This window comes from Limanda limanda, chromosome 14 (assembly GCF_963576545.1).
Source record: "Limanda limanda chromosome 14, fLimLim1.1, whole genome shotgun sequence".
Classification (NCBI taxonomy): Eukaryota; Metazoa; Chordata; class Actinopteri; order Pleuronectiformes; family Pleuronectidae; genus Limanda; species Limanda limanda.
In genome coordinates this window covers 23484685-23511959 of record NC_083649.1, presented here as the reverse complement: position 1 = coordinate 23511959, position 27275 = coordinate 23484685, and the positions used below count along the sequence as shown (strand labels likewise).

The 27275-nt window shown below is 42.4% G+C and overlaps 1 protein-coding gene across 2 annotated transcripts in view; it reads right to left on the bottom strand.

Moving 5' to 3' along the window:
• Positions 1 to 1190: 1190 nt before the first annotated feature.
• usp25 (ubiquitin specific peptidase 25) overlaps positions 1191 to 27275 on the bottom strand; it is a 30244-nt gene continuing 4159 nt past the window's right edge. Inside the window, exons 2-26 of one of the 2 annotated variants that reach the window (XM_061085678.1) lie at positions 25557 to 25634; positions 25244 to 25388; positions 24901 to 25024; positions 24099 to 24261; positions 20964 to 21050; positions 19323 to 19460; positions 18301 to 18377; positions 18120 to 18193; positions 16770 to 16921; positions 15286 to 15413; positions 15075 to 15170; positions 14749 to 14913; positions 13531 to 13769; positions 13306 to 13376; positions 12974 to 13202; positions 12124 to 12384; positions 11571 to 11710; positions 10299 to 10472; positions 7978 to 8073; positions 6889 to 7067; positions 6159 to 6237; positions 5911 to 5990; positions 5485 to 5608; positions 3449 to 3641; positions 1191 to 2181 (exon numbers count right to left, since the gene is read on the bottom strand). In XM_061085678.1, coding sequence (XP_060941661.1) covers positions 2009 to 2181; positions 3449 to 3641; positions 5485 to 5608; positions 5911 to 5990; positions 6159 to 6237; positions 6889 to 7067; positions 7978 to 8073; positions 10299 to 10472; positions 11571 to 11710; positions 12124 to 12384; positions 12974 to 13202; positions 13306 to 13376; positions 13531 to 13769; positions 14749 to 14913; positions 15075 to 15170; positions 15286 to 15413; positions 16770 to 16921; positions 18120 to 18193; positions 18301 to 18377; positions 19323 to 19460; positions 20964 to 21050; positions 24099 to 24261; positions 24901 to 25024; positions 25244 to 25388; positions 25557 to 25634 — 3465 coding nt within the window. In that variant the 3' untranslated portion in view covers positions 1191 to 2008. The remainder of the gene's footprint in view (positions 2182 to 3448; positions 3642 to 5484; positions 5609 to 5910; positions 5991 to 6158; positions 6238 to 6888; positions 7068 to 7977; positions 8074 to 10298; positions 10473 to 11570; positions 11711 to 12123; positions 12385 to 12973; positions 13203 to 13305; positions 13377 to 13530; positions 13770 to 14748; positions 14914 to 15074; positions 15171 to 15285; positions 15414 to 16769; positions 16922 to 18119; positions 18194 to 18300; positions 18378 to 19322; positions 19461 to 20963; positions 21051 to 24098; positions 24262 to 24900; positions 25025 to 25243; positions 25389 to 25556; positions 25635 to 27275) is intronic. The other variant, XM_061085677.1, reaches the window with a different exon arrangement.

The window sequence follows — 27275 nt, the reverse complement described above, 5'->3', positions numbered from 1 at the left end:
CTGATCGGTTAAAAGTCATGGTCAAGAGACATATGGTCACTTTCCAACATCATAGAGACAATATGAAGCTTATATTGCTCAGAAAACGATTCCCCATCAATTAATGCGTATAGTTCAAAAAAGCCCCTTTCTAGGTATCTCTGCATCATAAAGGAATAGACACGACCTAAAGACTGATATATTGATTCATAATCATATGGTTGGAACAATGTTCTGTTAATTCTTCATGACTTCATTATTAAATTGCAAAATTACAATAGAAAAAAAGGGAGCATTGACTTAAGGGAAACTAAAACGTGTATGTGTCACCCCTCTAATAGATTCCTGTTTACAAAGTTGCCGTTCCAGGTCTTTCTAGTTGTATTGTCTAAATATTTATAAATGTCCCTCTCTCCACAATATTTCCACATCTCAGTGCAGAGTTCAGATCAACTGTAGATCAACTGATTTTTAACTGTAACTGTGACATGTTAAGATGGCAGCTTGGTATTGAATGTCTTTCTGGATTATTTTCAGGTCTTTCAGTGTTGATTTCTTCAACTTCATAATAATGAATAAAGCCTCAGCTCAAATATAATCATCTAGTGAATTTACAAACATGTACAGAGTAGGTGATGTGTCCACCTGAACAACAGTGTAACTTGCTGATCAAAATACTGGATTAGATTAGAATACTGGTTACGCTGATATGTTTAATTTTGGAGAAACACTCCAGCATATTGGGTAAGGTAACGTTCATCAGAATCAGAATCAGAATCAGAATCAGAATTCTTTTATTTGCCAGGTATGTTTGCACATATAGGAAATTGACTTGGTGTCGTTGGTCATGTGACCGTCTGCCCGGTGCTGGCAGCAATGTTTTGAAAAGGCATTTCCTGTCTTCATCACATGGATTGATTGAAGTGATCCATGTTCCAGGAAATGAATTTCACTGGAGGAAATTAGACCAGAATTTATTATTAAAAAATAGCAATTGGAAAGCCACAAGAGAGGAGGCTGTTCTATATTTTTATTATTTGGGCCAAATGCTTGTAATCTTTGGATTTTGCATTGTCAATGAAATTCTAATAAACTTCACAATGGCAGCTAAATGATCACAGTGAATAATGGAGTTTTGAGACCAACAGCTAATGTCAATGTGACTTTAGGCATGACACTGAACCTCCTCTCTCATCCCTCTCTGACAGTCGCTCTGTTAATCCCCTTAATGTCTCAAATCAAAGACTTTGATCAGTGCAGTGTTGAATGTCCGAGTCAGTTATTATCGTGCAAGTGAAGAAACAGTAAGGCAAAGCATTTTTTTATTTGGCCTAAAGGGGCCATAAATAAAACTTTATTCTCTCAATTTATTAACAAGCCACAGGAAGTCTGTGGCCGTCTACCACAGCACTTAAAACATCTCGCTCTGCTGCAGTCCACCAAGACATGAGACCCATTTGAGATCCTGCGAGCCGCTGATAGAACTGGAGGCTCTCTTCCTAACTTCCTTAGAAAAATAAAACAAAACATGGTAATACTGTACCAAACTGGAGGCCGAGCAGCAGGGTGACCCTCCCCACGCAGAGAAGGGGGCTTTAGAAAGGGCTATGAACGTGGCTGGAGAAGCTTGAATCAAACAGCAACAACAACAGTAATAAACTATGAAAAACTCTCAGACTCATGTTTTTTAACAAATCTGAAGCAGAGTGTGCTTTCAACCACTGCAGGCTGGCAGTCCCAGTTATTCTCCTCATCCCCCCCATCAACTTCTCACTTCATATTTACTTATTCCCTCCCGACAGTCTCTTCCTGCTTCTTTTCCGCCGTTGTGTTTTGCTTAGAAATAAAAATTGAAATAATATTTATTGTGATAAAACCTATAGCAGCAAAAGAGAAACAGAGGAGTAACAGCTAGAAGCAAGTGACCCCTGGATTGATAAAGGAAGGCATGGGTTAAGAGAGGTCCATGGATTTCTGCCCTGGGTCGGGCCTGTGAAAAAGGGAGGGGTGTGCGGCCGCCCCTCTGAGCTCATCTCCCCTCGCTGGGGATCCTGCTGACGGCAGCCACGATGCGGCTGAACCGTTCACACAGCTCCAGGGTGGAGTAGGAGGGCAGCTTGGGCGGGTCGTGGAAGCTTTTGATCTCCGTGGAGCAGTCCAGTAACTTGGGGAGGAAGTCGGTGAGCTTCTCCTGGAGGTTGGCTGCCAGCAGGGGGAGGACAGATGGAAAGAAGATGATTAACTGTATGAGCATTGGAGCATAATGTAGTGAAAATGTAACACAGAGAACACAGGGCAAATAGAGTAAGGTGATATCGCGAGCAGTTTGAAAGCCTGTTCCAGGACAGGATCAGACTGAACCTCTGGTGATTTGGTGTCTGGGTGATAATATTGTGATTTCCCTGAACAAAGGCCAGGAACTCTGAGAACATGCTCTCTGTGGACTGATACTGCAATGTACTGATAAAAGCGGAGTCCTTTCCAGTCTTTTTTTTTTTTCTACAAACACATTCTTTTCAGGAGCATTTTGAATATTTCCTTGTGGATTTTGATCAGGTAAAGTTACTCTCCTGGCTTTGTTATACCCTCCAAAACATATTTGCATACTTACATACATACTTTTCATCTTAAACAAGAAAGATATTAAAATGGCGTTGAGCAGGTTTGTTGCTGTAATCTGATGAGACGTGGGCCAACTGAAATTACATTTAGATTTATTGCTACTTCTATAAATTATTATAATTATAAAATACATTATTGGGAAATTCTGTGGATGCTCCGCCCATGAAATTATCAACCATCTGCATCTTTTCCAAATGTCTCTGCCCGTCCAGACTAAGATGCAGCCCCGGCGTTTCCAAACGTTTCAGTTTTAGCTGCTCTAAAACTGTGGAATAGTGGGATACCAGGTGTATCTGGAGCAGAGTTGATGCGTTTTCAAATTAAAATGTAGTAATGTGGTTATAGCCTTATTGATTAATCATCTATGAATATTCAAATTGGCCCTGGCACTATTTCCACTCAGCTGAGCGGCTCGTCTACCAATGAACCACACAGAGCTTCTGATCAGAGGTTTGTGATGCAGAAACAATAGAGAAACCTCACTGCACAAGTTGATGCTATGCTCTGCTAGTGTTGTGGCGTGGGAAACCCTGACTGCAGTTACCAGGTGGAAATAAGAAGCCATGGTATTGTCGGCTTATTTCAAAACCATGTGGACACGTTGACAAGGTTCAACACCTGATTTTCATTCGATGGGTCTTTATACAAAATACTGGAAGAGGCAGATATCGCTGTGAAGCTCTAATGTTTTAAAATAAAGACGCATCTCTTCAGGTTCCTCAATGCTGCAGAACCTAGAAGCCACTGCAGTGGGCTGATTATCATGATCTTTGGCAGGGGCAATGAGGAATGTACCAGTAACCTAAGACTTCCCTCTCCAGAAATATTTGCTCCCTCAGGGACTCACATTCCATCTCTTGGCCCAGGTAAGAGCACCAGCGGTTCCTCATGTCCTCCACCGCCAGCAGGTCTCTGTCCGTGTCGTCGACCAGCAGCAGAGGGATGCAGGGCACCACCAGCTCGTTCATGATCCCTAAGCCCGTGGTCACCTCGGGTTCTTCTCCGGATTCAAACATGGCGGCCGCTTGTTCGTTTAATTTCTATGGAAGGAAGATACTGGTGATTAGATGTTTTAAAGGGTCAAAGATTAATCAGTAAAAATGTCTCGATTTTGTAATTCCTAAAATGATATTGATTAAATTGAAGGGATAATCACAGTCAAAGTTTTGCAGATACAGCTCCCATAGTCTAAGAGCTATGGGGAGAGTAAACAGGAAGCATCAGTGCATTAAAAGAGGTTTTCAACTTCATTCTCGTCTTTTGAGCTTATACTTGTTTGCATATTGACAAAGTGGAAACATCGAATCTCTGCCTAATTAACTGTTAGCAGCTCTGAGAAGGAGTGTGAATTTTGATGAAAACTGCCACAAATCACGCTTGGAGGATTTTTACACAACCTTAATTGGTTCTGTTTGCTGTGTCACAGCCACTGCTACTGCACCAACTGCTGACCGCGTTGATAAGCCGAGCCAAAAACCGGCGAGCCAAAAAAACAAGTGTAACTTCCTGTTGTGTTCAGAACACCAGCATGCACCTGTTCCTTTCATCTCATGCAGTATATTTGCCTCACGTCTCCCCTGTATCCCTGGAAGGGAATGCGTCTCACAGTTTGAACCTGAGCTGGAGACATGAGCCAAGGTCATGTTGCCCTCACAGCTTTCAGACAAAGGCAATGAGGATGACTAAGTCTTCATTTCCTTAAGAGTTTTTCGTCCAAGAACACACTTTGTCGACTTTTGTATATTTGTGTTATCTTGTGTAAATGTTTTTACTCCAAACAATATACTTTGTCTATATTTTTTACTAAGTCATTTATGTTTCAATGCTTGTTTTGTTCTTGAGTCAAGTTTTCCATTAGCTCTAATAGATAAATTCTCAACAGCTTAAGTACTAACAGTAATTCTACTGGCAGCATGAATATGAGGAGTGTCCTACAGCCACTGGAGCTTAAGTGGGTCCTGACGTTTTTACATGTGGATACAAGCTTTTCTTCTTCTTCTTGGCCAGAGCCACCTTGCTGTCACAGACAAACTCCCTGACCTCCTCTCTCGGAGGAAACAACCGTTTTTTCTGAAAGCCCGTTTGGAATCGAGAGTGAGATGCTGGATTTGCAAAACATCCAAGTACATTAGCTGTGTCAATGTTAGCAGTGTTTTCAATTAAAACAAGAGCCGTAGGTAAACAGCTGAGCAGACGGAGCCAGAAGTTCTGGCCAGAGATCTGAGATGGCCGATCAGAGCTGAGGTTTGAGGTTAGCTGAGGACACGCTTGTGTCTCATGGTAATGTGTTTACACTCGCAGGCCCTCCTGCTTCCTATTCCCACTCCAGTGATTACATTATGAGCACAATGCTGGTGTAAGGTTACTGAGTGCAGCAGCAAGGGGGCTGCTGAAGATCAGTACGAGGCTGATCAGACCAAAATACCCTCAGCTCTAACCAATAATACCAGAGCACAGCCTGGAGCTCGGTGGGAGTAAAATGAAAAGGGGGCTCACATCGCAATGCTGAAAGGATTTTCATCTGTCAGAATCAGATGAAAAATCTTCAGTGGAATCTTTTGTGGGCAGCAAGCAAACGAAAGCAATATCTCAGCGAAAGCAATTTGATTATAGTAGCACGGCTCAGGATTGAAGGAGAAATGTCTGGCCATGTTAGCTTTGCTGGGTCACTTTGGCAGAGGAAGTGTGATACGGAGGAAAGGGAGTGACAAAGAGGCGACGATCACAGGGAAGGGCCACGGGACACAAAGGTTTCCGTTCCACAAAAGACCCTCTTTGTGATCACTTTGTTTGATCAAAGAAAATGGAAGAAATATGACATCCACTCATGACAATAGAAATCTGACTTGTTGTTTGGAATAAACCACTGTGTTGAGAACTCACCAGCAGACACTCTCGACGGTAATAACTCAGCAGCTCCTCATCATGACCTCGATACAGCCCTTTGGACAAAAGCTCCTTGTTGTACTGATACGCGTAAATCAGATACATCAGAGCCTCCACGTAACTGGGAAGGAAACAAAGTTGATAAACAGATGTTATGGTCACATACATGAATATCAAAGTTGCACCAAGAACTTAGAGAGCAAACCATTTACAGAGGAAATAAACCCAATGACCCCACTGCACAACTACAAAGCTTGGAGCTGCGCAGACAGCCAACTGCTGCCCCCTGCAGGAGACAATTCAGCACCCACTGGCTAATACAGATCGGAGTAAATGTACGAGTTAAAGCTCAAAGATGATAGTTGGAGGCAGAGTTTGATTTTGTTTGATTATAGGAGGAGCTCGAAAAAGGTGTCACCATACTTTGTCTTCTGAAAGAGCTCCAAGCCGGTCATCATGAAGACACTCGTCTCGCGGAAGTTCCTGTAGTCCTGATGCCACATCTGTTGTAGACAAACAAGTTAATAAAGGCAAGTACCCGGAAATTTAATGACAAAAATACTGGCATTTTAAAAGTATTGTCTGTGTCGCTGGAAAAGCTATACAGACAAAGTGTGATTACTACTGTAAAGGCAGTGCACTGTTTTAGATGAAGAAAGAGCACTGCTGACCTCGTATTCATCCATGTTGACCTCCTCCGGCTTAATTAGGTCCAGTTTGGCACGTGCCACATTCATAATGCTCTTACATCTGTGAGAGGGGGACACAAGGAGATGGTGAGTCATCGTGATGTACTTAGGAGATGAAACGGTCCGCCCTGCCCCTAGGCCTGAACGTGGCCTAATGAATCACTCTTTAGAGCTGAGAGGAGAAGTGAAACGCTCCTCCGGAGGCTCCTATTGAGGCCACATGCACACATAAATCTAATTATCTCGCTCAAAATAGAGGAGAAGGGAGAAATCAATTTTTCACTCATGAATATGGATTGAGGCCAACAAGCGTAGTAGAAAAGTTTTGAGAATTAGTAAGGAGCGTTACACATTCTAGTGACATGAGCATCACAATATGAATGGGGAGGGAATCTTGATATTTCCCAGCAGTATTAAAGAGATCATTAGTGGACATGTGTGTCTTAGGATTTGCGCTGGAAGAAAAGACAGAGGCAAGTCTCATCAGAAAGCAGTGTCCGGATGAGACACCATCACTGAGGACGCTGCAGTTACGTCAGTAAAGGTCTCTGCTACCCTCTGCTGGTTATTTTTAGAAGTTGACAGTATAAAAATAACGTCTAGAAAGTGACAAAGTTTAGGGAAACCAGTGGAAAAGCGCACAGAATATACATATTTGAGATTATTTTTCTAAAAACATCGTTGTGGCATAGTGTAAGAGAGTCTTAGCTACCTCTCATCAAATGCCAGGTTCCTGTCAGCAAACTGTGTGAGCAGAGTCCTCTCTAGGATTTTCTTGGGGGCCTGGTTTTGGATGAAGTAGACAATGACGTGGTGAAGTCGGTAGTCGTTCTCAAGTGATGTGTCCTCTTGGGCGAATCTCAGAAGACGAGCATACTCCAGCTTTATGGCCTGAGCAGAGTGACAAAGTAGTGATGGTTCATGGTTAAATCTCGGAAGATTTGGAGGTATGATCATAGACACTTATTTACCTGCTCTTCAGTTAAGAGCTTTATGATAAACTACATTCAACTTTTCTTTCCTATTGAGCTATTTTATAAAAGGTACAGCACACTTGTCATTTTAGACTGATAGTTGTGCAAACGTACTAAAGGGGCTAAGATATGCTTAACAAAATCTACTCAGAAGCAATACATATTAATACACAACTATCTGAACGGTTCTGTAAATACTGGGCTAAATTTGTGGCAACAGAAGATATACACAAATAAATGATCTTCTCCTCTGTTTGGGGTAAAAAAGTTGAGCTCAACAGGAGTTAGGTGCCAACACACAGAAAAGCAGATGCATCTACAATGGTACATGAAGATAAAATATGTCAAATATTTTGGTTGGACAAACATTTACTTATTGATATATATGCAATCTAATTATAAGAAGACAAGTCTTCCTCAATATATGGCTACTAGATGTTTGTATAAACCTCGACTATTACCCTCTATACCTTGTCCCATCGAACAAGTTCTTTGCAGAAGTTCAAAATACAAGGATTTTGTTAACCTTAAAGCTACTTAAAGTATTTGGCTGATTTAAATACTCTAATGTGGCAACAGGAAAGAGAAGCAGTTTAGAGTTGAGCACATATTACAGATACATTCCACTCAAAAATTGAAAAAAACAATCACCTCTGAACATAGACCAATGTAATTATAATACTGTGCTTATAAGTACTTATAAGTATTTATCTAGAGCACTATGAGAAAGTAAACAAGAGAACATCGAAGAAGTTGAATGACATAAAGGGGAGGGCAGGTGAAGGTGGAGATGAAATGAGGGACAGTGAAGGAGAGATGGTGTGTACCTTAAAAAAGGCTGCCTCAGGCCCATTCTTTTCATGTATGCAGCCGGATTTGCCAATGGCCATTATTATACCCTGCATGTTGGGGGTCATCATCGCCTGCCCAGAGAGCAGGAACCATGTTAAACAAAACAATGGGACCTTGGGACAAACCAAGCAAGGCCAATGTCTAAGTTACGTGCTCTGAGGCACTACAGTAAAGCATACCATAGTCAGGGCATGCCAGGCATCACTCAGCAGTCCATGCATTTGTTAGAATGACAACTGTGAGAGACAGAGGCGGCCGGTTCAATGGCAAGATGCACAATCCTCACAAGGTTAATGTGAGAAAACCAAGGCAGCAGCATGACAGCTGTGGGTGACCCATAACTACAAGTTCAGGGACACAAGGGAACAGGCTGGAAAACTCACTAGCAACAGCAATTGTCTGTTCAGAATATCGGCCCTGTTCACACCTGGCATTAACATCCATCCACATGTGATCCGATCACAAATGGGCAGCTCTAAGTAGGTCAATTCACACGTGGTACTAGAATGTGTCTCCTGCGACCACTTATGATCAGAGGACTAACATAGCCATATGTGTGTGTGTGTGAGTGAGTGTCAGTGTGAGAGGGAGACAGAGAGAAGGGCTGAGGAAATCAATGCACGGTGCACATCAGTGTTGGGCGATCTTCCCCTCAGTCACAAAGCAACAAAATATCTAATCGCAACAAGAGCAAATCTAAGCACAATCAGGAGCTAAGAGTGCAAGCAAAGGGTTTTAAGTGAAAGGATTTCAAAATATGAACGTTAAATCAGTAAATCCAGCTCTCAAACTGAAAAACCACACTCTTGAATAAATATTGGAGGGGGGGGGAATTATACATTCACATTTGTACTTAAAGCTGCCCACTTGTGAACGGATCCCCTGAGACACATGTTCTGCCCAGGTCTGTATATGTGTCATACTGATCTTCAAATACTGATATGAGGACAATCTCAAAAGATAAATAAACTACGGTTCCTTAACTGCATGAAATCTGTGCATAATGTAATAAACATCTCATTACCTTTTATCTACAGGTTTGATATCAAATTAAAACAGTTTATTCATAACATGCCATGACAATGTGTTCTTGGCTTTTTTTAATTTAACTGTGACTCATGTGAAGAAACAGTTCCTGAGATTTCTACAGAAGGTCAACTAGCCTTTGTGCCAAGAAGCAGACAGGCTCGAGAAGAGACTTTTCACACAAGGGTAGGGTTGGGTACCGAGAACCGGTTCCAATATGGAACCGGTTCCAATACAACCGATACCTACCCGGACCGAAATGAAACGGAGATTTCGGTGCCTCATTTCGGTGCCTGAGCCAATTGGAGACTGAGGTCTCCGCTCGTTCCGCCTCCTCACACTTCCGCTCCTTCCTTCACGGGAAGCGGCGGCTCCCGCCGGCCGCCCCCCCCCCCACCCCCCCCCCCCCCCCCGCGGCCGCGGCTGCCGGTGGACAGACTCTTGTCCCCGCGCTGCCTGCGCCCCGCGTGCGTCAGGGCTCCTGTGCAGTTGGGGGGTGTGGGGGGGGGCGCCGGGCCAGTTCCTCAGTGGCGGTGCGCCGCGAGCGGCTCCGGGTCGGCTTGGAAAGGCTCGGGGCGGGAGGAGCGAAGACCACGGCGAGAAATGTTTCATAAAAGCGACCGCATTTTAGGGGGACGAAGGCGGGCCGAAGCCTGCCTGCGACAGCCCCAGCCGCGGAGACACGGGGGTCTACGAGTGATGGAAAAGCGACCCTCAGTCTTCATTTGGCTCAGGCACCGAAGTCAGAGTCACGAGTCAGAGTGTGTGTGTTTTGTATTTATTTTTATTTATATAAGTATAGTGTAAACTTTTGTAAACAGTTCGTATGTTATTCATAGTTTTAAGTTAAAAAGGGTTTTGTATTTATTTATATTTATAATCTATTTTAAACAGTTAATATATTTGGCAATAAAAAAAGCCTTTCTTAGTCAAGCATCGTTTTGTGCACTTTTTTGAAAAAAGTATCGGTTCAGGCACCGTTTAGGCACCGGTATCGTTTTAAAAGTATCGGTTAGGAACCGGTATCGGATAAAAACCAAACGATACCCATCCCTACACAAGGGTAGAACAGAACTCTCAAGAAAGAGGTCAGTCTGGTTGCACAGCATTTTCAACCTCGAGCCAATCCAGAAATCAGTCCACATAAAGTGTCAGATTTTCTCAGGTGTGAAAAATCTTGAGTAGAGCCATGTGAATGTATCAAAAAGGCACAAGCGTCTCAGCACATTGCACAAAATACAGCGAGGAGACGTATCTGTGCAAGAGCTACCTCGTCATCATACCCCCCCTCTTCTGAGTCAATGACAAAGGTCCCCACATTGGGAATGGCCACCTCAACGGTGCGCTGGCCTTTGGCCTCATCCTCCATGACCAGGTCAGGAGGAGGGGTAGAGGGGCTGGTCACCTGGACCTCAGGCTGAGGGGAAGTGGGAGGGGGAACAGACTGTAGAGAGAATGGGAAAGATGAAACAGGAAGGATAGAGAAGTGATGCAAAGGCAAGGAACATCAGACAGAGAGGGAAAACTGAGATATTGGCAAAACAGTCCTGAATCAATAAACTAATTTATTCACTAAGAAAATCCAATGTGGTTTACTGACTGATTTAAGTTTAGGTTATGTTCGCCAATCCTTTACTTGTGGACGGAGCAGAGTAGAAATTATATAATTTCCGTTAAACTTCAACTTTTTGCATGTGTGGCCAAGTCACTGCAGCTCTAGTACGAGTATGAAGTATATCCACTTATTCTCTCTCCCTCCTGAAAAGAGAGCTTGACAGATTAAATAACTTAATCCTTGTTTAGACTCAAAAGGTAACACTGGAAATGGTGGTGGAAACTTGAATAAGCACGAAAAGGGAATTAAAGGGTAAATTCACATCTTCCAAGCTTAAACTTCTATATGTGTAAGGAAATCTTTGTTTTGTTCCTCATCTCCCTTCCTATTCCTATCCAATTCAAATGTTAAAATGGGAGATAAAATCCACAGCTCAAATGAATATGCTTAGCCTGTATTATATTTTTTTTGCTCACCTGGGGGCAGCGGAAAGACACTTAACACAACACAGACATATTTTCACCTTTGATGTTAATATGCTTTTAGCTCTAGTTTGGTCACCACCAGATGTTAAAAAAGTAAATGGACTTCTTGGCTGTTAACTTCTCTGCTGGTAAGGCTGTATGTGAATTTGTCCATCTGCTTATAAAGTTGTGAAATTGCCAGTGAAGAAAACAATAGACTGAAATAGGCTGAAAGACCCGATGAAGGTCCATAGTGCTAAAAGTCCACTGAATATTGTCAGTGAAACTGTCCCTACGATCACGTCACTACACCTGACACCTTTCACATTCAAATTAAACTTGAAAAAACATTCTAAAGAAAAATGACACCCCACCTATGATTAACTCAAGTTGTAAATAATGAAAGAGGATGAAATAAAATTATACAAAATCCTGACTCATATTTAACTGAAGACAATTGGACATGACGGGTAGCAACGACTTGGTGTGAGAGTGGTGCACGGTGTCTTTATATTTCACATACAGCAGTTAACAATGCTTCGGGGCTTCTCTCCTCTTGCTCTGCAGCAGCTCTGGAGATGGCTCTCTCTGTGTCCTCCTGCAGGTGTTTGGAGTCGTTTGTGGGGGACGGCTGCTCCATGTACTCTGGCTCCTGCTGGGCCACTGTGGGAGGACAACTACACCATCAGAGAAATGCAGCAATACACAGCTCTTCCCATTTCAACTCTTTTCTTTAACACAAGCATTTTCTAATCATTTTGTCTGTCATCAACACAAATGTCACAACAGCAAAGTGCAAGTTGTAAGTGTTTCTGCATTAGCGTGAGCGTGGAACCATCAGCATAGTGGTGAGTAGGAAATTAAGAATTGTCATTGTTTGTGAACTATCTCTTTACTTCATTAAATTAGTATTATTTGTAGTAGTGGATTAAAGTATTCAAAATGTATATTGAATTAATTTGTTGCACTTTAGTTTCTTGTCTGCATCTCCTCGATTATAAACTGACCACTACTTAAAACCAAGTATTGATTCTCAGTGAAGTATTCTGCTCAGTATCCTGAGGGTCATGACTGACCTGTGTTGTCTGGGGGGCTTGATTCAGTACTCATGGGCTGAGGGGAGGAGGAAGTGGTGGAGTTGCTGGATGCAGCGGAGGCAGCAGCGGCCGCAGCGATCAGCGCCAGCTTCTCCTGCTGGGCCTTGCGGGCCTGCAGGGTGGCCCACTCCTGAACCTCCTTGTCAAACAGCTCATTGTCCTCCTTCACATAGTGCTTCAGGTCTGGAGGCAGTTTGTCCAAACCACTGAGGAGCTGTCCCGTCTCCTTATCAAACTCCTCTGCAAAGACAACAGAGAGAGACAATACATTTATAAACTGCTGCAAAACATGGAATCAAAACTCTTTTATTATCATTCCCTCTCAATAAACTGAAAACATTTTTTTTAAGATTTTGTCTTTTTCATTTTCAGCAGCCAACTGTCCTACAGAGGAAAAACTAAAACTCATTGGAATCAGCTCTACTTGCTGAATTGATTGCAGAATATAACAAGAAGCTCAGAGGTAAGGCATTTGTATGTATGAAAATATTTGAACACCAGTGAGGAAGGTGACATAATAACTATTAGAAAACAAACGAGAGGATAAAATGTAATGTTTTAAAGATTACGATAATTATACTCTCGGCCATGTTGTTGAGTTTAAACTTCATTTGCAGCAGCTTTTGAGCAGAACCACTATGTCTGTGACAGCTGTCCTACCAATATCCATACAAAACTCAATTTTTAGCCTGTATATATTAATATTTGCGCAAATTTAGAACTAACTTCCTGTTAGCCGGTCTTCCTTGAACATACAGTATGAAGGTAGCACTCACACCACGAGATACACATAAATGCTACAAACAGCTAATCATAAGTGCACAGGTACCTTCTATGAGAAAGGGCTTCTTGTCGTTGATATACATGAGACAGTAAGCACTGGCATTGCGGTAGCCTCCAAACGAGTCCCTGACCAGCTCCTCCCAGGACGACTTAGTGACTGAGATGTCATTGTACTTCATCCAGCAGCGCTGATGTGGATCGTAGATATAAGCCCAGTAGTGGCCTGCATTGGCCTGGCCTTCATGGACCAGCACTGCATGAAGCCGGTATGGCACCTGTAATAGCACAAGAGTTATAAATACGCCGATTTATAAATGAAGCACTCCATATGGATTTTTGCTTCACAATTACGACTGATTACAGAAAACTGGTGCTCACCTGCATCATAGATTTGTCAGAGTACATAAGCTCTATGGTTCTGTGGATTCTGTTGATGCTGCCCTGCAAATCTGGTGAGAAAAGAATCGTGTACAATCTATTTGTAAGTGTCAATCTCAAGTTTACCTTGACGTTACTCAGAAAGTGATGGATAAGTAAATCATGCTGAAGGAATCACAACAGAGGAAACATTAAGGGCTGCAAATGGAAGGCGGGTACACCTACCACGGGTGTCATTTTCCACCTCGCTCCTCCACCGATGCAAGCAGCCCTCCAGAACCCTCAGCTCCTCCTCTGAGATGTGCCGCGGGGCAGGGTGCATTGGCAGGTCAGGAGGAAGCCGGGACTGTGTAAAGGGTTTATGAATGGGTACTCTCTGTTGCTGGGCTGCAGTAGAAGCTGTGGTGGGACCTGAAGAGGAGCCTGAGCTCTCTGGGGGGGGCAGGGACTCCTGCTCGGCTGTGCTGCAGGTTAAAAAGGAAGGTATAAAAATAAAACCAACATACATAGAGAAAATGGGTCTGGGCCTATGTTTAACTTACAAAAATACTACAACAATTGAATATTGTCATGGTTGAGGGGGGTCAAAGCTGTATGGTTTATTAATACTAGATAGTGTATGACGAGTAAAAAAAAAAGTTGACAGTTGAAAATACTTTGGTCATTTGAAAATAAATCATGTAAAATAAAGGTGTTTCCACTTCATACTTCAGAATAAGTACTTAAAAGAATCCAGTACCTAAATAATACTGCCTGATGTAAGAATCACATAGCAATGTACAATGTGTGTTTTTAAAATTGTTGTATTCATTGGTTTTCTTGTATTTAGGGTTTTCTCTTAAGTACCAACAGAATCCGTGAGTGGCCTGCAATCTGTGATCGTCATGTTGACTAAACCAATGCCCAGGTCAGTCATGTACATATATGCCTTACTGAGACATGATTTCGGAGCTAACTTCATGTCACCATAGTTCCCTCTTTATTTCTGTCACTGTACACCGATGACATAACTCTGGTGTATGTGTTTTAGGCCTCTAATACACGACTACTGTCTCTGCTCATTGCTCTTTCAGTTGTCATCTGCTCAATTCCAACAGCTGGATTTAAGACGTGTGCTGTTAAGCTGTACTTTTCACACTCGGATGACATTTTGTGTCTTTAAATGAAGCAACAGCCAGTTTTAAGTTTAATGGTCAATTCAAATTGTCCACCCATTCATGAATGGGTGGCATTCATCAAGTTAAAACAAGCTATTTATGTTTGTGCAGTGAAGACTTTGCTGAATGTGATTGGATTACGAAAGGATTTTAATTATCTATTGGAACATAAACAAAGGCAAATAAAAAGAGGAAATTCAGAATGAGAATATAGAAAAGTTCTTGCACAAGGCCCATATTCTCATGTTGCACCTGAAAATATCAGAAAGTCATGTTTGAAACTTACCTTGGTGGGGGCAGCTGTTGTCCTGCTGTGCCACCGGGGGGCACTGATGTGTCAATGTCCTCTACTGGGGAAGTGCACACAGGCTTACTGGAGGCAAACTCCATGGCGTACTGGAGGACATCTGCCAGAGGAAACCTCTTGGGGCCGGAGCCATAACTCAGATACCTGAGTAGGAACAGAGAGAAACAGCGAGAGTCACGGGATGGAAGCAAGCACAGGGAGAGAGAGATAAGAGAGGGGGGGGCATAATAAGCGCTGTCAGGGAGAATTTACTCTCCATGGCTCTTGTTGACTGTGGCTAAATTCAGGAGGTGGACAAGTGGTACCTCTCCAGTCGCTGTTGGAGGAGCGTCAGATGCTCTTTAAGCCTCCTGATCTCCTCCCTCTTGATCCTGGTTATTTCCCTGTTCCTGTCCATGTACCTAACAACACAAAGATCACAACACAGGTTTCAGGCTTAAATCGATTTGAGATTGTCATTTACAGCTGAGGTAAAAGATTTTCCATAATACAGTCAAGTGTTATTATTTCTGTCACCTGTCCAGGTAGAGCATTGAGGGGAACTCCAGCTTGTTGTGGATCTTCTCAGGTCGTCCTAGTGCTTGGTTGAATTCAAATCTTGACAGTTCAAAGGTCAACACGGGAGGAAGCTCTGTGAACCAGTGCTGGAAGAAAAATATTGATGTTGAGATAAACTTTCTTATGTTTGACTCTAGTGCATGGCAAAGATATTCTGCCCTTGGTTTCAGTTAAATGAATATACTCCACTCTAATTGTCATTTGATTAATTTGGCAGGACAATGTAGAGGCTGTGGCTGTGGCAAAAAAAAACAGGGGGGACATGGAATAATGTGGGGAGGAGCTCTGAGACGTGTGTGCAAACAACAGCAGCCAACAAAATTGTAAGTTAGATTTGTTTTTATCAAACTCTTTACGATCATTAACCTCTGTCATTGTACGGAGATGCGACCAAATAGCATTTCTCCTCTTGCTGCAAGGTTATTATGCAATATCAACAAAAACTAATTACGAATGAGACATAGGTACCACCCCCTCTCAAACCTTTAGATTTTTGTGGTCAAAGCTCAATCATACTGAATTTTATACAAAGCAAAGGTCATTTCATGACAGGAAGCAAATGTGTGTCATCCTGATCCATTTAAACATGGAAGGTAAATTAATTTTGCCCTGATCAGATTTGAGGACATAAAAATTCCCCTGACCACTCTCCTGGAGGAAACCCTGTATGCCTGCATGATGTGAATCACTCTCTCTCACTCCTTGTGTCTAATGCACCACATACTCATGCCTGGTCCTTTCCAGAGGGCTGGGTGCCATACCCATCTGTGTACTTGCCTGTTAATTAGCTACACCCAGGTGCTGAGGGACAGGCAGGGCAAGGCCACGGTTAAGCAGAGGTCAGACTCAGAATAGCAAAGGTGTCACATAAGGGCAAGAAGGTCAAACCTTTGGAGAGGATCCACCACATAATCCCATGTCATTTAACCTGATTTTCTTCTCTTTACTGCTCATGATAGGTAGTGATTAACAATTGTTTGGAGAGGTCAGAACTACAGGCCTTATACTTGTAGTACATATAAGAACTTTATTGTCATACAGATTATATATATATATGGCAAGTTTGGAATTTTGACCTTCTACATGCCCCTTGGATGTAGGTAATGTTTCAGAAACCTCTCATCTGCTTTAATTAAAGTTATGAGCAAGATTTTAGAAGTGTTGAGCAAACGTATAATGCCAGAATGCCATTAGAAATTAATATTTTACAATTCTAATACAATATTTAAGTATTTTAATTTTTTTTGTGTCTAATGATAATTTTCCGTAATGTCTGCAGGCAAAGAGTTCTCTCCAATATTATGCATCCCGAGATGCCAATGATAAATATATGGTCATATTAGTCATTATGTATTGCTAGTTCACTCTTGTATTACATCTGAAAAGTGAAGTCAAATGTCTTTTGGACAAAACGACTGTTGTCAACCTGCTTTAGCACTGACCTCTTGTCCAGACCGGGCAGAGTTCTCTGCCGAGTGCAGGGACTCGATCTCGCCCTCAATCATTGCAGCTTCAAGACACTCATGAAGATCCTTGAAGCCGTTCACCTGCAGTGGGTACTGTCCAAACATCTCTGTGTTCTCGAACTTTTTACCTTTTGAAATACACACATACAGTAGAGATGAACTGAGGAGATAAGTGAGAACAAGGCCAGTGCACACCATGAGGCAGCTGTGGGTCACCTATTCAAAGCTGGGTTATAACCATAGCTGCTTTCAGACATGCACTGAACTCCAGATCTCCTGACAGCATCCAGAGAGAGGCTGGAACGCAAATAACAGAGTCAGAGGCTTCAGACTTTCTCTGCAAATCCTTCTGCCAGGCCACTAGTGAAGACTCCCATTAGATAAAACCGCATGAGATTCTTCAGGGGAATCACTGGGAGTGAGTGGGTGCATTGATTACGTGTTTAACAGACATAAAACTGATAAAAAACAAAGAAAACAGATATCTCCAGATGAAAACGAGGAGCCCTACATATAGAAAACTCCAACGAAGATGTCAACGAGATTCACACGCTGTTGGTGATACAGACTAATGCTGGTGTCGATGTGCTGTAAATAAAAGATGTGATCTTCCCTGCGGAATTCTTACCTTATGTCCTGCCTCCTGCCTGCGAGAACTTTCTGCTGATTTTTGTGGTTTTGTGAGTGTGCCTGACCTGAGAATCTATCTGCTTTTAATATGTGAAAGGCCAAAGGTTCAGACCAAATTGTGCAGACATTCTCCAGAGTGCATGTCCGAAAACGGCTTGTGACAGAGAAAGATACAGAGAATCACATGCATCATATCAGAGAGTTGGAAATGCGAGGAGCTTAATAAAGGAATTACAGCCACTTCACTCTCGTTTGAAAACAATGTAATTTTCAGTTGCTCGGCAGTCACTATCACAACTACATAAATGGCTGCACGTAGCTCCCTGATAAGATCCCCCCCCCTTCCAAAAACAGAAAAAAAGAGGAGAGGAGTTGCTAGCGGACATGCAGATGAGGCATTAAGGTCATTTTATGAGCAGCAGAGTCCACTGGCTCAGCTTTTGGTGGCTAAGGGCCAGTATTGTCATGCATAATAAGCGCAATGTCAATCAGCCGTCAAGGTCTTCCACAATCAATGCAAGCGCTCTCCTCTTTTGCATGGACCACATCTCATTAAGACAAGGTCACTCTTCATTACCAGGGGCAAGAACTGGCTCGCTTTCTGGCTGCTGTAATCAGAGCATCCAAACGCCTAATCTTGCTGTGATTGTTTTATTTTGTCTCTTTATTGGAATTTAATTTAACACCTCTTCTCACCTTCTAGGACGCCCACAGCAAGGAAGCGACCATAGAAAAGCTCCACCATGGGGTTCTTTGGTTTCTCGCCCTCCCTGACAACAAAAAAAAGATGGTAAACATGATGCATCTCAGATTCAGTCCTTACATGTAAAATTACATGACACTCTGCTTGAGAATACAGTTCCCCCACAGTGGTTACCTGTCTTCTTCAGCCTTCATCTGGAAGGCGTCCTCCAGCCAGTCCAGCAGCTTGTGGGTGAACTCGCTCACATCCTGCTGTTGGGTAAAAGAACATACAAAGACATACTTATAACAAGACCAATCACAGTACTGCCTTTGGGACATGGAGGTCAAATAGTTAAACTACAGGACTTGCAAGCAAGAAAGTCCAATCAGTCAAATCAATGCCACGTCTCTCAACTCCTAATATTCACAGAGCCTTAGCTACGAGATGACTGGTCTTTGCGGAGGAGTTCACGGATGGTGAACTTCAAAGGGAACCTGAATACCCTAAGGCCACTCTCACATAGACATCAATGCCACACGGTAATTCAGGTCAATGCCTATATCCAACCTGACTAATACTCAGAGGAGAGACATGACTGACGAGCACAGAGGCCAGAGGGGTGGCCTCAGTTAACCTCTGCAGAGACACTGGCATCATGCAAATGAATGTGTAAGAATGGAACAGTTTAGTACATTTTTCACGTGTGTTTCTACATGAACTATTTGCATTCCTTTAAGTGGCTGTGTGTAACAATTTGGCAGTTTTCAAATTCATACCTAAAAGACAAATAGGGGGCAGCATTTTTCCAGATATTTGGACTTACCGCTCCTCCATAGTATTATGAAGTAGGGTGGGGCTAGCTGATTAGCACATTGCTTTCAGTAGATATGTTTACACAACACAGAGATGTCTTTAAAATATTGGTAGCACCACTATTTCATTACGTTGTGTTTTAAGTCAGGTTAATATTTTGACTGTTTTCAATTCACATACTTGCATATTGCTGCTGCCTGACAGTAAAACTGCGTAAGTGACTGAAATAACCATTCAAATGTCTTCATAATTAGACAATTAATTTCCAACTTTTCAAAACTACTGTGAGACATTTCTTTACATAACAGAAGACAATGACTCTATACCAATTAAACTGGTAAATTAATCAATAACACATATGGAATATCAGATAAGAAACAGTATGGCAGATAGAGGCTTACCTGCTGTGACTCACTGGACTTAAAGGCGTCTTTGAGGATTTCCACAGCTCGTGACGGATCCACATATTTCCTCTTGGATCCCACCATGAGGGAGAAGAGGTGCCTCAGCTCCTGCATAAAGGGCAGGTTTCTGTGCTCCTGGTCAGAGGAACACAATCAACAATTTAGAGAATCAAATAACTGTTCCTCTTCTCAGAAGGGGAGAGAAGGTATGCACCAATCTTTTACTGAAAACCAATATGTTATCTGATGCTTTCAAATTCGTTACGCTATTAAAATTCAGTGATAGGCTTTTATAAAGATAACACATAATCTCTAGTATGATGATTTTTGAGGATAATGACACATCATCAAACATGCATATGTGGTAAAGCTGACGATATACTGGAAAGTGTCACCACCTGTGCATCTCAAACCACAGCATGTCGATGCACTAATCTGATATTTTCACTCCTAAAACTGATTCTAGTTCCTTGGGTTTAAGTATTGTCAAATACAGAGAACGGATCCTATTCCGATGTTTAATTAATAAGCTGTGTGCATCACTGTGTGAAAGACTGGTATCATTCTTCTATGTGTAAGCAGTGATTCCCCAAGCTCCCTCCATGCTATGTTAGCTTTCTTTCTTATAAAATCTACGGTGTACTGACGCACTGCTGACGCCTGATATAAAACTTGCATAGTTGTAAACACAGTATAACATTTAGTTAAACTGGATAGACTGGATTAAGCCCATAGCAAAGCCCTACTGCCACCAATCCCAAATGTTTTGGTTTGACTCAGAATCAGATCATTGCCGGCACTGAGACTTGATGAAGCCTGTAGACCAAACTGTAACTGCTAACAGATTTTTTTTTTGTAAATACACATTTTCCAAAAGTCTTGCAGTGTCCCCATGGTGGCAGTGCTATTCAGAGCTAACATGACTTGGCAGTGTATGGTAACAGCACACTTATTTTTGTGCTAGTGAGTCATGGATGGTGATGTAAAGATTAGAATCTAAGCTCTGGTCGTCTCATACTGATAAAGTAAAGGTCAGTGATAAGGACTGAGGGAACTTAGATGATGAAGAGACGACTGCCCCAAACCACACTTCCCCATCTGAGGCTTAGACCAGATTAGTGACGGGCTGCTAACCCTATGGTGAGCAACCCTGTAGAGAAAATATGGATGAAAAGAAATATGCTGAGAGCTGCTCTGCCAATATGCTGTAGCAGCGACTGTGATGAGACAAATTTGACCATCTCATATTTGAGAAACTCCAGGCTCAATCAAAACGTTCTCTGTCTGTGTGTTCATTTCTGTCCTGGTGGGGATATATCCAGGATTTATCAAGAATTTCACACCAGCTGGCCCTTCTTGTCCCTCATACGCAGTGAGATAAGTCAACTATCAGGAACTAACACTAAGCTCCCGTGACCTTAGGGCATGATCAAACAGCTGCTGGACGAAGGCTCACAGCTCTAAGGGTCAAACCCTCAGAGCCAAAGCATTGCTGGCTGTGATAGGATATAAAAGGGAAGCCATGATATAAACAGAGTGAAGTTGCCCACAAATACACCTGAACTACAAAGCATTACAACTTAGTTTTGAATTGTTCATTGTCCTCTGTGAGGACGGGGGGGGGGGGGGGGGTCTTACCTTCTGGTTGCGAGGCAGGTCATGGACTCTGGCTGGTGGTGAGTAGTGGAGCACCAGCCTCTGGAACTCAAGCAGGTTGAACAAAGACTGCAAGATGAAATGAAAAAAGAAATCATTTTTTTTATTTTTACACATAACAAATTATATAAAATGTTCCACATTTTAAACCAGTAACAACTTGGCTCACTATATAAACCCTGGTGCTGTGATGTTTATTTTCTGCTACGTATGGGAAGGTAAACACACCTATTTGTATATCTTGTTATGAATACAGAAAGTTGTTTACTCGTGTTCTTGTAAGTGTAGCAGGGTCAGGTTCGAGCAGTGCCTTCCTCTCAAGGCTGGGGGTTACATTACACACAGCAGCCAGAAACCATGTGATGGCGTATCCAGTTTTCATCTGTGATAGTTCACCTCAGGTCACATTCGAACACTGATCCCACCGGTGGACAAGAAGCTTTATGACATAATTTCTAGTATTTTTGATCATATAACCTTTGGTTAAATCTTATCCACAACTACTTAGATTAAGTCCATCATGATCCCTTACTATTGATTGCAAAAGTCCAGTCGACAGTGTGTTGGAAAATGTGGAAATGCTCTTAAGAGAAAAAATGTCTTTGAATTTAAAATGATGGAAGTGGATGCGTCCAGGATGAACAGGATGAACAGGATGGCTGACAAAAAGGGAGAGACCTTGTGACGGCAAGGAAAGAAAGCTGATTGAAGGGAATCTCACTGGGGCTGGCATCAGTTAGCTTCCCATGCTGGCAGGATCTGATGAATTGGTATTTGGAGACACCCACTAATGGCTACAAAAGCCATTAAAGGAGAAATACCCCCAGAGTCCTTGAGAGTGGGGGCAGAAGATGACTCACTAAAAAAGGACCACACGGCTAGCCGCCCCTGTATGTGAGGAAGTCAACTCTAGCACAGAGGAAGTTGCAGAAGGTGGTGTAGAGCCCACTCAGCCAGGAAAACCAACAAGGTTGAAGAAACCTTTACAAACCAAACCAAAGGTTAACTGGCCTGGAGCTTTAGAAAAATCTAAATGGGAGGCGATCAATGCAGACCTAAGTAGTATCCTTGAAGAGATAAAAGGCACAGTTGAGACGAAGCTTGAGAGGACGGGTAATATCATCTATGACTAAGGAGCGAAACATTTTAGAGTGACACATAGAAAACTGATAACACCAACAACGGAAATCAAATCCAGAAGGCAGCTGGAAATAGAACGCTTGATACAAGAGAGGAGGCAGCTTAAGAAGAAGTAGAAGAAAGCCTCAGAGAGCAGAAGGAGGGAATAAACATACTCCAGGAGAACATCAAAAGCCAACTGACAACCTTGAGGTGAGCACAGATAAGCTCAGAAAAAGAAAAGAATGAGCAAGAACTTCTTTCTTTAAAAACCCCTTCAAGCTTGTGAAATCTCTCTTCATCACAAAGAAGGTAGGAAGCCTGAGGACCCTGAAGCAGGACTTAGACGAGTACCTGGAAAAAACACTCTGATCCAAAGAGACAAGATCCAATAGCAATTCTGTCTGAAATTCCACCCATCGAGCAGCCAGAATCCCAAATGGATGTGCGACCTCCAAAATGGAAGGAAGTGGAGAACACAGTGAGCGGGCAAGAGTGTCATCAGCCCCAGGCCCATATAGGGTATATCAGAATGCTCCTGATGTTCTACGTTTCTTGTGGAAATTAATGAGAGTGGCATGGGTGAAGCAAATTATACCCAAAACTTGGCATAGAGCTGGATGAGTACTGATATCAAAAGAGGAGAAATCCTCAAACATCAGCCAATTTCGGTGCCTATAGTTTGGCCTGTTACAACGACTGATTTGGCCACTTACAGCATACGGGTGTTCCCCCTCACAAGAGTTGAGGACATGGAGAGAACGATCAACTCCTATGTGAGAAAGTGGTTAGTTCCAAGATGTCTGAGACACAGCATCCTCAAGCTGCCTATCTTAAGACTTGTGCAGAGGTTTAAATGGGCAATAGGAGCACTCCAGCATGCTGACATTGTGGGCCACAATCAGCAGGAAAGAGGCGGTTTGGGCCTAGGTCTGAATAGACCGGAGTCTGGAGTCAGAAAGAGGCAAGGACATGTGCAAAGGCTGTTGCTCACAGCAGCTTACGGTCACATATTATCACTACCACCCTAAGACCAGACCTGATGGGTTGGTCCAACACCCTGCACGTCGTCTACTTCATAGAATTGACAGTACTCAGCGAGGATGCTGTTAATGCAGCGAATCAGACGGAAAGGCTGCGGTATGCAGACATGGCATTTGAGGCAGAGCAACGTGCCTGGAAAGCAATAGTTTGCCGTGTGGAGGCTGGTTGCAGAGGTTTCATTGCAACATCCACCATCAGGTCGCTCAAGATCTGGGGATCCACGGACAGGTCCTGCGCCAGACCATAAAAGAAACGTCACACACTGCAGAACGCTGCAGCCAATGGCTCTGGGTCAGGAGGAAAGATCCCAACTGGGACCCAAGATGCTTGGGACATGCACCCAGGTCTGATCAACGCTCGGTGGGACTTCCTTAGAAGTGGTTGTTTTGTAAATAAAAGGCTGAAACACCTGATGACGCTAAGGTACACAACTGAAGATATGTCCCTATCTCCTGTTGGTGGTCATTAACACCTGATGACATCAACTGGTGGTAGGCATTAATTAGTGTGGTAGAACATACTACTAGAACATAGGGATATTCAGTGTTTAGTTAAAAAAGGCATAGAGCTATTGATGTCTGATACACATGGCTCTCGTCGTACTGCCATACAAGCCAGTAGTCAGTCAGATTTACTTCTGGCCTCTTGTGTACCCTCAAGTTCGGCCTGTATCATTGATTACAAGGCCAAAACACTTGATGACACTAAGGTGAACAACAGAAGTTCTGTCCCTAACATCCTCTGGTGGCCGCTAACCCCTGCTAACATCCACTGGTAGTTGGTAACTTAAATTGTGAAGAAGTCCTTGTCAAATGTAAAAGGGATATTCACCATCTTGTCCTTTATTCTAAAATATCAAACAATGCCTTTGATTATATCAGCATGTATGTGTGTGTGTGTGTGTGTGTGTGTGTGTGTGTGTGTGTATGTGTGCGTGTGTTTGTGTGTGCCCACCTGAATGACAGCACTGAACCAGCAGGTATTGCCAACATTTTTCAACCCCACAGGGCAGTTGTCTATCCTCTTCCTGTCATGTGGGTTGGGTGAATCACTCCATACTTCTGTGTGGGTGCGCTTCAGACTCGCCTTGTTCTCTGCTATGCTGGCCTCCAAAACTCTAAAAATAGAGAGAGAGAGGGAGAGAGAGAGAAAAGGCATCAAGATGCACACAAAAAAAACGTTTTTAGGCAATTAAAATGTTATTCCACGAAACAACACAAGATCCATCTCGGCAGGATTTCTTGCTTTATTTACAAGTTAACTTTTTGCATGTGTTTTTCTATATTTCACAGCAGGATGTGCCTTTTTTCATTTTCATTTTTCTGAGCCCCTTGTCACTCCCAAAGATGAAATATTAACACAAGTCATTTAACTTATTTTATCTCAAGCTTCATTTTGTGCCTAAAACCAATCTGCTACAGTGCTCCTAACCTTATGGAAGATTGTGTTCAAAAATGTTTTTCCAATATGCCTCAACTTCTGTATTTTAATTACCTCTTGTTGTTAAGCACATTTTAATTTTCTGTACGACAAATCATTTGATTATTAAGGAGGCATTATTTGATTTGAATTCACTATTACCCAACTCTACTCAACTATTTTCTTCACACCTTGGACAAAGATGAAGACAATGTAGGCAGTGAGTGTGGACATTTGTCCAAAGCTTGTACCTGTCTTTTTTAACACTTTGGCTACACATTGAGTCCAGAATTTCTTGGTCTATTTGTTGTTAAGTAATAAATGTTGTAGAGCGAACCTGCTGATGGCCTGCTCCTCATCAGTGATGCCCGTCTCCCTAAATGCACGGCTGGACTCCTCCAGGCTGAGGGCAATCGCCCTCTGCAGGTCATCTTTATCATCCCCAGTCAGGTCAATGACATCTGCACCAGCACCAGCACCAACAACACACACAGACACACACTCACTTGAACGAAGCATTCAAAATGCCTTTCACATTTAGTTTTTTCTTTTTCTTACTGTCACTCCAACCAAAATACAGATATTTTGTACAGACAGAGACTTATACATTTCTTTTTTGTTTAATCATCTCTGTAAGGTATCTAGAACATCTGTGCCAAGAGTTAAAGTGAGCTGCTTACTTGTGTCTGCCTGGCTGCCCACACTGATGTATCTGTCGCTGGCCACCTGGGATGTCTGGTAGTAGGTTGCCTCATCCTGCTGAGGGACCTTCGCATTCTTCTCCGTCAGAAAGGCTACAGCCTCGGCCAGGTCTCCATTGCTCACCTGCAGCAACAATTGGTTCAGGAAAATATTAATTGGATGTGAACACAGGAAAATGAACAACAAGGACTGACTAGAACTTGAAAATGATTTCAGTTTGAGTTTGCGTGTACACAGTATAAGTAAGTGTCAACTGGGATATAAGAGGTTGTAATGTGTGTGATGATGTACCTGCAGAGCCTGCTGAAGTAACTGAACGTCTGTGGTTCCTGTGATCTCCCTCAACTGGTTTAGTAGAGTCTGCTGATGCTAATGAAGCACAAGAGAAGAGAAGGACACAAGCAGTTCAGAGTAGAGCATGATGGAGGAGCTGTAGGTAGTTAAGAACAGGCTGAGGTTCTTAAATGCAAAAAAATACTATAAGGCTAAATGTCTTAATTATTACTATTAAACTATTAAAGATTAATTACGAAAATGATCACCTCTATTTTAGATTATTACTTAATCATTTATCTAAACATCCACAGGTTACAGTTTCTTTAACATTAATGTCTTCAGAGTTTTTTAAAGAGGAGGGCACATTTACAAAATATTTCATGAACACATAAATAATAAAAAAACTATTGCCAGGTTTATTGATTGTGAAAATTATTGTTAGTGGCAACCATAATGAGAATGGCCACATTTTTATAGTCTTGATCAACTAAGATTAGGAGAGCATTTATTAGCTATTAGTATAAATAGTTATGACAAAGCCCTATTCTGTAGAACCAACATTCAACTGCAACTGACTCAACATTATCCAGAGATAAAGGCTGAGAGAGGAAAAGGCTGAAAATGGATACTTTACCCTCCAAATATACTGTTGATATACTGTATCAACTGCACTACAATAACTCTGTATCAAAAAATACAGAATACAATGTCAATTCACATGGTTTGAAGTTGTGTTACATATCTAAATTCTTGAGAAACTGATTTAGTATCAAATTAGAAGCTCTCCGATGTGAGCCTGGTGATGTCAACCCCAGCTGGACTGCATGGCCTTACCACACAAACACAATCTGCGATGCACAGCTTGAATAAATGAGGGAGTGCACTTAGTGTCAGCGTCCAGGGAAGCAGTCTTTAGTTGGAGTGAGAGGACCACACAGTGTACAGTAGGTTTCACAGGTGCAGCAGGCAAACGAAAGGAGCGTCACACTAACAACACATGGGTTGGTTCAGGACTTGTTACTATTAATGCCGGTTCATTTCATACACCAAAGACTGATTACACAACACACATCTACGGCTACGCTGGACTGCACCACAAACAATTTTAAACAATCTTAATGGGGTTGCTCCAGCTGCTACACAAAAGGCAATGAAAGCAACTAAGCCAGTCATGCCCAGGAGCATAGCATGTCAGAAAGTAGCACCACCAGCAAACAAATAACGCAGGCTGTTTCATCCCCCACAAGTTTTGTGCACAGCTCTTAAGCAGTGTATGCATTTGCTCTATGAATAAGGAAGGAAAGGTGAATAAATCTGGACTGCACTTCTCAAAAAAATGTGAAAAAGATGAAGTAACAAACAACTCACTAATTGGTCAAAGTGGGAACTTGTACTGACACTGCGTTGCCACATGCATTAAATGTTGTTAACAGTGGTAAATTGAATCCCAGTCATTACCTCCAGCCACATTCTGCAGGGGTCCAGCACATAATTTGCTGTCAGACTTGCAAAATAACAGTGTAGTGATTTGGAAATTACACTCTTTATTCAACCACTAAAATGCCAGCTGTCTGGCCAAAGGGAGATAATGAGCAGTCTGGTGCACGTCAGTAATGATACCGATACGATGATGCAAAAAAAGGAGTCACAAGACAAGAGCATAGTGCACAACCCAATGCATTACAGCAGCACCCTGGCTAAAGGTAAAGTGGTTTTCATTTAAATTGGTCAAAA